Below are 11,605 nucleotides of genomic sequence, written 5' to 3'. Positions count from 1 at the left end.
AAATTCTTATTTTACTAGACAAAATTAGTGATTTTTCTTTCTAAAAAATGGCAGAATTGGCAAAATATTGTTGGTGTAAGATCTTAGGTGGCTCAATGACCATAGTCTATGGCTTGATAGACTTAGTCACTTGTCTAACAAATGTTTATAGTTGGTTAATAAAAAAGTTTCATTATTCAATTGTGGAATTTTCTTTTCAATGAAATAATCAGTTTTCCTATGCCTTTTTTTTTATCTAACACATTGTGACATATGGGGTCCTTATCATACTCCAACTTATGACAACAAAAAATATTTTCTCACTTTGGTTGGTGATCATAGTAGATTCACATGGATTTATATGTTGTATTTTAAGTATAAAGCTACTATCTATATCCAACATTTCTTCTCTTTAGTGGAAACTCAACTCCACACTATTAAAAATTTGAGCAGAGTATAAAAAAGGTTGCTGAAAAATATCATGGTTTGTGAACTTGGATATCCATTTCCCTAAGTCGACTCGGCTCCATTCCATGATTCGGAAATGCTCTTTTTAGTATTAGAAATATGGGTGGACGATGTAATGATAGTGTATAAAAAATTCTTTAAGATGTCCACTTATGCAAGAACAGGGGCAATATTGAGGGTTCATAGATTGCTTAACCGGGTGGCTTCCTACCCCAAATGGATAATCCATTGAAAAAAAGGTGGCACCATTTTTGGAAGGAGGAAAAAGCAAAAGTTGAATTGAAGGAGAAGTTAGTAGAATACCATAAGGAAATGCAAAAAACAGCATAAAGAGTGAGAATGTGTCTATTTCATCCCAAAAAATAGTGAGTCTAAAAAAATTTTGAAGAAAAATACTTATGACAATTTTCAGTTTTTTTTAATATAACTAAAATAAGACTAAACTATTCCAAAACATGCCTCTGGTGCAGAATTCAATTAGCAAATAACATATCTCATTAAGTAATACATTTTCATAGGTTATGTTCTAGATTCCAGTAATTTGGTCACCCACCCTAAGTTTCACCAGGGAATATTGGAGAATAATAGTTAATACTAAGCTTATAAACTAACAATGTTAGTTATGCAGCTAATCTTTCTGATAATAGAAAAGACAAGTTTTTAGTTATCAAACATGGAGAAAGTTACATTTACAATCAATGATGAAGGCAATTCAATATTATGGCAGATAAATCAACAAGAATGTATAGATTAAAAACAATGATAATGACTTTTCCAGCTTCGCTCGAACCAAAGATCGCGTCCAGTCCCAAGCCGTACGACGTACTAGGAGTTTCTCTAACTAATCCTGATTACAATGTTGACCAGCCACCCGACCTCGGTGGTCTTCCATAACTCTTTTGGGGCAGCCTCTGGCAGACTAAAGTATTCTTTTTCACCAAGCCTCCACAGTAAAAAACATGTGCTTTGTATAGTTGATTACAGGGTAGAAGATGATCGGGGTCTGTGCTTATATTCAAAGATTCACTGTAAATGTATAGGTTGATGAACATATTGATCCTAGAGTTGGTAAGAAGGCTTCTCCAATTAAGCTGAATCGAAAACCTAAAGATATGAATTTCAGGTTCAATTCCTACGACCACTTGCTCGTTCACATATGCACTCGGATAGACGCACTTGGGTTGATTCTTCAATGGTTGCACTTGCGCTTTTTCACAAGGTGAACACGTCTCATAAAGTGACAACATTTTCCATAGATGTCGTCTTCGATGCACTTCATCTGTTATTTTAAGCACACTTGTACTGATTTGTAATCTACAAAGGCTTCACTTTACAAACCTCAACCATAAATCCACAATCCATGAGCAGCAGTAACCATGCTCGCTGCTGTTCGGAAAGTCGATCCCTGGGGCCTTTCACTTCAACAAGCTTGGCTTCACCGGTGTATTCTCCGTGGAAACGCCATAGAAGCAAATCAGGCATTCCACTAGACCAACTCTTATTGTCTTGAGCAAGAAGTCGGCAGAGAGAAGTCAAACAAGGGCCCCCAACACAAGTAACAGCAGCACGAAGCTCATCTAAAGTATGACGCTCCCAATTAATTCCTCTACAAGCTGTTCCAAAATGGGTTTCCCATGACTTAATAAGAAACTCTTCACCCATACCTTCACGAATTTGCTGCAGATGGGACTCTATGCTACTCTTTCTCGCCGTATAAAAGCTATCAGTGCCAAAATCCAAAGGAGCATTCTGTAAATTCAAAGACCTTAGTCTTTTTATAAGTAAAATTACAACAAATTAATATAGCTTTTTATAATGAAATACAAAGTAGTCTCCAGCATTATTATTTTTTTAACCCTACTATGTAAAAGGCAAAACTAATACATTAAGGGCAGCAGGAACAAAATGAAGACTTTTGAGGAAGAGGAGTGAGATAGAGTAGAAGGGATAATCAGAAGGAAATAATAGCAATGCCTGAACTAATTCACATTGTCTTGAAATTTAATTTAATTAAGCTAACATAATCTTAGTCTTTTATATTAATTTTATGTTTCAATTTGGTCCTCTAACAAAAAAACGTCAATTTAGCCCTGTATCTTTCTAATGTTTATCAATCTGGTCCTTCTGTCATTTTATAAAATTGAGAAAGGATGAAATGCTAATTGCTCATTTAATAAAATATACCTGAAATTTAGTATAGAAGACATTTGGCACATCAGCAAATATAACATCCCACATAAGAAGCCCAAAAATGGTTAACCATATGCCACTCTCTGTATGAATACCTTGCCATCCACCTCCCTCGCCGGCATAATAATGCAAGGCAAGCTGTTCCACGCCACATTGCTCACCCTCTTCATTGTAGAACCTGTGCTTTTCTCCGATCCTAGAATTCAAAGGTCTACCTTGAACACAAACCTGGCTCATCACAACAGTCACAGTGCCAAGACCATAAGTTACTGTAAATATTTAATGGTGAATGTGACTGGGCATTCAACAAGCAAGTCAGAAGCATGTAATGATAAAACTAAAAAAAGCAATTACCTCAGGGATCTTCCTCAAAACAGACCTACGAAAACTAGGAACTTTCCAGCGCCTTGGTGGTTTTCCTAAGCGAAGAACCCGCCTTTGTAATGCCATTATTGAACCAGCACGTACCCATGGATCCAGCAACCCATTCTCAGCCACTTGAAGGCTCTCATCCATGCAGCCCAGGTGCTCCAAGTCAACTGATAATCTCTGCATCCAATATCCTCTTCTTGCATCACAAGTGAAAGAATTTAGAAGCCACTTCAGTAAATTAATTGCATCAGTGTACCTGACAAACAGATACCACTTCTCTTTAAAATATGTAGAGTGCACAACTAGATAAATAAACCACTATGATAGCATTGTGTCAATGTATGAAAAAGGGAAAACAGATTCATTTAGGGAAAACAGAAAAAGGTGATGGTTCATTTTTCTGATTTCTCCTTCGGATGTTTTTGTTTTTGGTTTTCTATGGGGTGTTTTTTTTCCTTTGTTTCTTTGCAGGGATACATCATCCCTTCTAATCTAATAATATTTCTTTCACTATTTAAAAAGGACATAAGTGCGTGTACATTAAACTGAGAACTCTCATACCTGTGCTCTTGCTCGAGGAAGGATATCCCTAACGTGACCACTTTAGAATATACCCATGATGCTGTAAATGAACGGCGAAATGTAATTACTGCTTCAGAAGTTGAGCATTGGATTGGCAAAGCAGTGGATACACAGGACTCAGCAATATTTATGCACCTCATTACCACGTCAGTTCTGTTTTCATCAAGAGCCTCGTCCATGACTTGTGCCACTTCAATGGCCTGCAAAACTAATATCAGAATACAGAAAGCACTGAAGGAACAGAAGACCAATAGCATTTCTTAGGCATGTACCTCTTCAAAGGAGAGCAGGTCCCTGCGATTTGAGAAAATTGGTTCTGATATTATGCAGTTGTAAGTTGGATACTTGACTTTTCCCAAATCAACTAGTAGAAAGGATGAGAGATCCTGTTCTCCGTTTAAGAAGAAAAGTCTCTGAAAATGCAAAACAGCTTGCATCAGACATAGAAGTTACTCGGTTTAAATGAATTTCATAATCAACACAAGCAATGGAAGAAAAAGGCACCTCAGTACGCCACACAAGGGATTCAGCTTCTGAAGAAATTCTAATGCAGGAACTAGTTCTATCCATAGTCATAGTTGATAGGCTTGGGCTGCATACAACAAGAACCATGCCTTAAATAAAACACTAATTTACTCATTCACAAATTATAAGAACACATTAGAGTATTTAAATACCACAGTCCTTCAGCATACGTAGAAAGAAGAGATGAAATGAGATCATGCTTCTTCATCCCACGACCGCAACTCTATGACATAATAGAATACACTAAATTTTATAGGTACCTCATGAAAAACTTTATACAGAGAGCAAATAACACATTGAAACCACACTACCTCCTACTTACGACTACTGTATTTAACAAATATACAGAGAAACACACAATTGTTTGATTGTTTGACCCGTATCTGTCCGCAAAGTAGGTCTTGTTCTATGCAGTCATCAGAAGCCAATCATTGATTTAGGAGCATCAACTAGGGATACAATCATATTTAGAAGGATCCGTCCAAAAATGCTCCAAAATTTATAATATGATGCATATGTATAATATGCTCAGGCTGCTCTCTAACTAACAAGAAATTATTAAGGAGCAACCTTATCATTGCGTTGAGGCTCACCCTCAAAATATCAAATATAAAATACAATCAGATCATTCACCATACAAAAGCCAATCAATAAAACATTCACCAAAAAAAGTCAAATCATGCCAAATTCATGATAGATTTTGTTATGGGCAAAACTAACATCACTTCATCTGTATCAAAGGAAACAAATATTCAATCATAATTCACAATATCAATAGCAAGGTTGTCACCTCAGGTAGCACACAACTTGTACACAAAGTAGAAACTGCTATACAACAAAACGACTTTAAAATTCACACTAGTGAAATCCATTCATGCATGCATGATGTTGAACATGTAAATAAAGCATGGCTCTAATTCTAACCTTCTTAGTCATAGACCAAATTTCACGTATCTCAGAGACAGTGAGCGTATTCAATATATCATTCATGTCACTTTCACATAGTTGATTTGCTTCTTCAACAAAACATGCATATCCTTTCTCTGCAATTTGACCATACCAAAGATAAAGGTCACAGAGATGGTAATAGGAGGAATTTTCTAGTGGGAAATACAAATATATTTTCAGGGATAGAAAAACAATTTACTAATTATAATTAATTACCAGCAAGTCCCTTGGCTGCCTGTTGAGAATCAACTATTTCAGGATACGATATACTAGACATGCGAAACCAAGGCCCTGGTGCACAATTTAGAAAATATTATCAGCTCGGTGCGTAAAATCACAACTTCAGTGCATAAAACATGACATCAAGAAAACCATTTACACTGACATCCATCTTGTTAACTCTCAGTGCACTTATGTTTCTACAAATATGTAAATGAAAGCATTCCCTAAAGATACACAGATGAAGCACAAATTACAGCAAAAAATCTTAAACAGAAAAATTGTACCATCATGGCATAAATAATGAACAAAAGGCATTTTCACTGTAACATTTATAATGTGGGTAATCTGGCACCGAATCCGCTTTCTGTGCTTCAGGGCAGACAAGTCATATGGAAATCAATTTGGCAAAGGTAGCTTAGCCAGCATTAATGCTCATTAACAAAGCATTGATTTCTAAATCTTTCCTAACTGTTTCGCCTATGGTTTTTCTTAACCTACCTCTACCTCTAGAAATTGGACTAAGCTTAATTCGATCTACTCCCCTCATTGGGAATTCTAACGCTCTTTTTCACGCATGTTTAAACCACCTAAGGCACAACTCTACCATCTTTTGAACAAAAGGAGTTATCCAACTCTATTTGATGAACTTACTTCTAATTCTATCCTTATAGTGTGTCCACTCAACCAACACAAAAGTTTCATCTCTGCTGCATGGAGTTTATTCTCTTGTTGACATTTTAACACCCAGCATTAAGTTCTATATAACATTGCGGTTCTTATAGTTGTGCGATAAAGCATCCCCTTAAAGTTGAGTGACACCTTTCTATGACATCGTTGATCCATATAATAGAAACTCGCCAAAGTTTTACATTGATTGTCAATTACCTAATAGAACCTTCATCTTTTATCCAGGCCTAAGATCAACTACATATAACATCAAGCACAAATAGCTTATCATACTTTATTTTTATTACTTTCAAAGGCTATAGTAGAAGAATGAAAAGAGTGCTAAGTTTTATGACAAGTCTGATAGTTTTGTTTTCCTTTGAATAAAGTAGCAATGTGTAAGGTACTAAAAGGAGCCAACAAGTGCCTAATCATTGCAGAGATAAGAAAGTTGGTTGGATAAGAGTGTTTCCACAAGAAAATATAAGATCTGAAATGAATGTATTAGACAGAAAGTAGGAGTGGCACCAATTCAGGAAAAGATGGTGGTGTGTGAGAAGAAGACAAATAGAAACCCTAGTTAGAAGAGTTGATTAAATTGAGAATAGAGATAACCCAAAAATTAAGAAGTAACACAAGACCAAGAAAAGGAAGGCTACAGGCATTTTGTAATTCCATCACAAAAGTTTCAGATTTTAATAACCTCTTCACATTTGGTTTCTGACAAGAGAAAATGGCATCACTTGATCAATGTAGCAGACCTCAAGGCTTTGTTGTAGAAAATAGAAAAAAATTATTTATGTTCATTTCAACAAAAAGTGGGTGTTAGATGTCCCTTGGCAATTTGGCTATGGCAGAATGCTCATGAGGAGCCTCTATTCTCTAACCAAGGATATATTGCAGGAAAAACTGTCTTTATGACCTCTTTGGTGCTCAACACATAGTTTCTTCCAGAAACTCCTACATATTGGAAAGCTCAAATCTATTAATGAAATCATTTGTTCAAGGGGGCTTCATCTTTTTACCATGGTCAAAAATTACATACATTTCATTACTCCCTACCCCATTATAATAATAAAAAAGGGATGGCAGTACAACAACAATAAATATAGGGAAAGCACTCTGAACAAACATGAGAAGTTAACATTTTGAGTATTCAAATAACCTTTTCTAGTGTATAGCCGGATAAAAAGCCTCTGACTGTCATTGGATAGGGAAGTGAATGACTCTGTAAATGGAAGAGATATTGTATAAACTATCTGATTAAAAAGTTCAAAAGAAAATAGGAGTCCCAAGTTAATATATAAATACCAATATGGATTTTTTCATCTTCTGTTAGAAGGTGACTATTATTCTTTAAAACCTCTTGTAGCATAAGACAAAAATTCAGCTGATACTTTACAGATGAAGGTGGACTCCTGCTTGCAAATTCAACCACACGCTGAGCATTTTTCCACAAGCATTTAAAAGTCTCATCTTTATACTCGCTTTCACCATCTGATGATCTGTGGCACATAATCTGAATTGGAACGACATCAAGAGAATCTTCTGGAACTGAAGTGACATGTCCCTGGAACAAATTCCATAGAGAAAAATGATAAGCACTTGAATAAATTATCCAAGAAAATTTAAACTTGGCTATTCAAGTTCAGAATTTTATTGTTTCAAATTTTAGGTGCCTTCTCGCTCAGCTTCTCACAGAGTGTTCAATTTGAAGCAATGTTGCCATTTACTTCATGTGGTCATGGCAGTTATTTATTTAGTGATCCTTGTTCAATTTCTTGTAGGTGTCACGTTTTCCCTTTTTGATATGTATATACACACACACACACACACACATATATATATGTATGCATGTATATCAGGAAAAAATGTTATTTAAGGGAAGAGATAGAATGGGGGGAGATTATCATCACCAACATAACAAATAAAATAAAACACTAAAAAATGAAACATAATTATCAAGAAATTAGTTCTCTACTTTGCTTTAATTCCTCTACATATTTGCCAAGAAACCCAAAAAAACCAAAACCATCACCTGAAGACCAAAGAGTAGTAAAAAAATCCTATTCAAGAACACATTGAAGGATTCCCAATGCAGGATTCCCGTATGTTTTTACTTTCTAACATTGTCATCCTTACTTGTATTGGGGCTTCAGCACAAGTTACAAAATTGGATATTCGTTTAAGATCATTTAGTTTCGCTCATGCGCTTGAAAGTGGTATAAAGTCAACCTTCATAGAATTAGGATTCCATTCCTAATTCTTGTACTATAACTCGTAGGAGGAATTCGTACACAGTAAATCAGAATTCGTACATAGTATTCTTGATTGGGTCATCTTACCAAACCCTACATGTCATGCACATGGTTCTTTCTTCTTCCTCTCAATTTCCAACTACAGCTTTCTGTGGCAAAAATAAATCCCCCCCTTGATAGACTAAATTTCTACACCATCTTTGAAGTTTGAGCACGGTAAAAAAACATGTGATCCATGTAGCTGAATCCACTATGCCGCAAAAGGGTTTGAATGCTGTTGTAAATGCTCTCTTCTCCCACATTAAAAGCCATAGTTGATTCTTTCTCTAAGTAGTCTCCAAACTCATCAAACCCAGAAAATTAACACCCATGAGTAATGTTTCAAGCACCGATATAGCCACAAATCTGACCCTAAAACCCCTTCCTATTGCCTGAAAATCCCCCTTGCTCTCACATACACCCAATGAAACTACAATCCAACTATTTTTTAAATGATTGATTTAACCTGCAAAAAACTAATCCTTAACAGTTATGTTGCATTCCATTCTACAACCAAAAACCACTAAAACAAATCAACAAAAAGTGCTTCAACTCTTAACACTGAGCACCCCAGATTTGCCAATAACTTCTAAGAGTCTCATTATATAAATATAGAAGTTATTTTATAAGTTAAAATATATATAAAAACAGAAGCTGTGGAGTTGGAAAAAATGAGTCATAACATGATGTGCATCTCAAGTACCTTCTATATCAATAATTGATGACACAAGTACACATAACAACCCAAAGGAGAAACAACGGCACATAAAAGCTAAGACATTTAATACCTCAAATCTAAGGCAATAGCTGTCAATTAGAGGAGACAGATATTGTGCTAGCTCACCGGGGATAAAACCTAATGATTTACAGCATGCAGCATCCGCAGAAACAACCTGCACCAAGAAAAGCAACCAGTTCCTTAGTATTACATATAGAAGATATGATACCGCTAGGCAGTAGCTAATAGAGACAAAAATAAATGAACCTTGATAGCATTTGGATCCTTAATATTTTGAGGGTCTCTCAGAAGAGAGATGGTAGTACCAGGACATATTTCCCCTTGATCAGCATATTTTCGGCCAACGATAAAAGTGTCAAGTGTCACTCCGAAAATGTTGGGTTTATAATTGTCAGGCATCATATCATTCAGGGACGAGGATGAGGTGCCGCTATGCGTAGAATCCATCTTCTGACTAATGACCAGACTTTCAGTCAATTCTTCACACTTGTTACTCTCAATTTCTTTTTCCTCCTGGATAGCCAGCACAGGTGATGCATTACTAAGATTGTCCAACTTCACTAAATCATTAGCAACAATTTTCGCTTTGGATACTGGGCTGAAGTTTAACTGAAGTAGGGTGCGCTGGGTAAGTTTCCGCTTTGTTCCTCGGGATAGACACACATCTGAAATCATAAATTGACATGACAGCATTGTCATTCAAGTGGGATTATTCCAAATACGATTTACAAAAGATAGATAAATTAAAAAATTAGTGGATTACCAGTTTGTGACAAACAGTGTTTTCAAAATCAAACTATCTTAGATCAAAATGCTTTGTTTTCTAAATTCTTTGTTTTAATGGATGCCAAAGGAACACTAAGAATGGAAGAGCTTCTTGTCTTGGATGCTTTTTTTTGTCTTGGATGGTTTTATTTTACACATATATGTTGCCACTTGCTTGGACTTATATTCTTTAGATGCTTTATATTCTTAATTTGATATCTAAAAGTTTCTTATAAATTGCGTATGACTTTCATGTTTAATATCAACTTAATCATCTTCTGCCTTGAAAGAAAAGCTAGATAAGAAAACCGAGCATGAAATTTATGGTTTCATTAATCAAGAGAATATAACAGGGATAATAAATAAAACAACATACCAAGATGAGAGTTGATCTCATTGTTACCACCGGAAATCTTAGAGCCACAAACTGGACAATCAACCTCATCACCAGGAGATGCACCATTTCCGGGCTCATTATCTCCTAAAGGCTCAAGCTGGTTAGAGTTAGCTTGCAATGTATCCTCTTCCACAGCCTTTCCCAAGTAAATTCGTCTGCTATTGTTATCAGTGCAGAGATTCAAAGAGCTCTAAATACATTTAAAAAAGATAAGTGAGAAAAAAGCATGCTCGATTGCAATGACATAAATAATTTATCATTTACAAAGAGGAAATTGTATGAACATCCCTTGATATTTGTAGCCTACACTAACACACCATTGAGAGAAAGTCAGTGTCATCAACTAAAACCTTAAGGGTATATTTGCGAGTTAAGTTTTGGAGGGGAAGAAAGGCAAACGGAAAGCTTTAGAGTCATCTCACAAGTGTATTTCAGGACTCCTAAGTCTTCATTTTTTTCATTCATTCCCCTCTAAAATCCAACACGCAAACAGACCTTGCGATTTCAGTTTTGGAGAGGAAGCGAAGACTTAGAGTCATTTCATAAATGTATTTAATGGCTTCTAAGTCTTTCTCTTCACTTCATTACCCTTAAAAACTAACTCGCAAATAGACATGAAATGCAGTTTTGTTTGTAAGTTGGTTTTTGGAGAGTAGTGGAGGGATTGAAAAGGAAAGGCTTTTTAGCACCATGAAATACGAAATACAGTTACGAGATGACTCTGAAGACCATAAACTTTTGTTTGCGAGTTAGTGTTAGTTTTTAGAGGGTAATGGGAAAAAAAATAAAGACTTAAGAGTCGTGAAATATTAGTAAGTCGAAAAAGGTAATGACTCATTCCCCTCCAAAACCAACTCACGAGAATCGATATAATAATTTTAACAGAACTCATCAGAGCAATTTCCCATTTCTTACAAAAAAAACAAACTAATTGAAATATAAATAGCTTATAACATTCATATACACGCTTTTTAGCCTTATTTCAACAAAGAAAAACACAAATTTTTGAAAAAAGTGTTTAGTGAATTGAAATTCAAAGTAAATATAATGAATAGAAAAAGGTGAAGAATACCTGAAGAGGAATAGAGAGAATAGAATTGCGATGAGGAAGGAAGCGTCTTCGTTTCCCTATCAATCGAATCAAGCTTTCTCTTCCACTCAAATTTGACATTTCATAACCACTTCAAGTCTTCAACGCCGTCGTTTCATTCCTTTTTCTATTTTACTTCAAACCCAAAATGATGAAACCCTATATAGCCTCTTTTTTCCCTAATTTTTCTTTTCTTTTATTTTTACAATAAATTTCACTCACTCCAAAATCACTTAAAGTACATAGAAATTGTAATATGAAAGTGTAAGTTAATGTATTATTTATTATTCATTTGTATTATTATTTTAAAGATAATTAAATAGAATTGGTAGATAATTGAATAATAGTATATAAAATTCTTATAT

General features: G+C 35.2%; 1 protein-coding gene across 2 annotated transcripts; it reads right to left on the bottom strand.

Moving 5' to 3' along the window:
• On the bottom strand, positions 1,378-11,391 carry LOC109354228 (fanconi-associated nuclease 1 homolog). 2 transcript variants are annotated; one of them, XM_019596579.1, is made up of 16 exons: positions 11,223-11,391; positions 10,130-10,340; positions 9,235-9,653; positions 9,038-9,142; positions 7,264-7,522; positions 7,118-7,180; positions 5,281-5,355; positions 5,041-5,159; positions 4,269-4,339; positions 4,096-4,183; positions 3,864-4,004; positions 3,571-3,791; positions 2,992-3,265; positions 2,632-2,865; positions 1,762-2,196; positions 1,378-1,642 (listed from the first exon to the last, which is right to left on the bottom strand). In XM_019596579.1, the coding sequence occupies exons 1-15, from the start codon at positions 11,319-11,321 to the stop codon at positions 1,762-1,764; spliced, it is 2,814 nt and encodes a 937-aa protein (XP_019452124.1). In that variant the 5' UTR covers positions 11,322-11,391; the 3' UTR covers positions 1,378-1,642. The 2 variants fall into 2 exon arrangements, with proteins under 2 accessions (XP_019452124.1, XP_019452125.1); XM_019596580.1 differs by lacking the exon at positions 1,378-1,642 and having other exon boundaries at positions 2,052-2,218.

This window comes from Lupinus angustifolius, chromosome LG08 (genome assembly GCF_001865875.1).
Source record: "Lupinus angustifolius cultivar Tanjil chromosome LG08, LupAngTanjil_v1.0, whole genome shotgun sequence".
NCBI lineage: Eukaryota > Viridiplantae > Streptophyta > Magnoliopsida > Fabales > Fabaceae > Lupinus > Lupinus angustifolius.
The sequence above is the reverse complement of the archived record's forward strand: the minus strand, read 5'-3'. Positions and strand labels throughout refer to the sequence as shown.

Bases quoted from the DNA above. Each gene is read 5' to 3' on its own strand.
- LOC109354228 (XM_019596579.1), bottom strand. From the start codon at position 11,321: ATGTCAAATTTGAGTGGAAGAGAAAGCTTGATTCGATTGATAGGGAAA. The intron at 9,654-10,129 runs GTATGTTGTTTT...TTATGATTTCAG, and splicing joins TGAGATCAACTCTCATCTTG to ATGTGTGTCTATCCCGAGGA. The intron at 5,160-5,280 runs GTAATTAATTAT...GTCAAATTGCAG, and splicing joins GGCAGCCAAGGGACTTGCTG to AGAAAGGATATGCATGTTTT.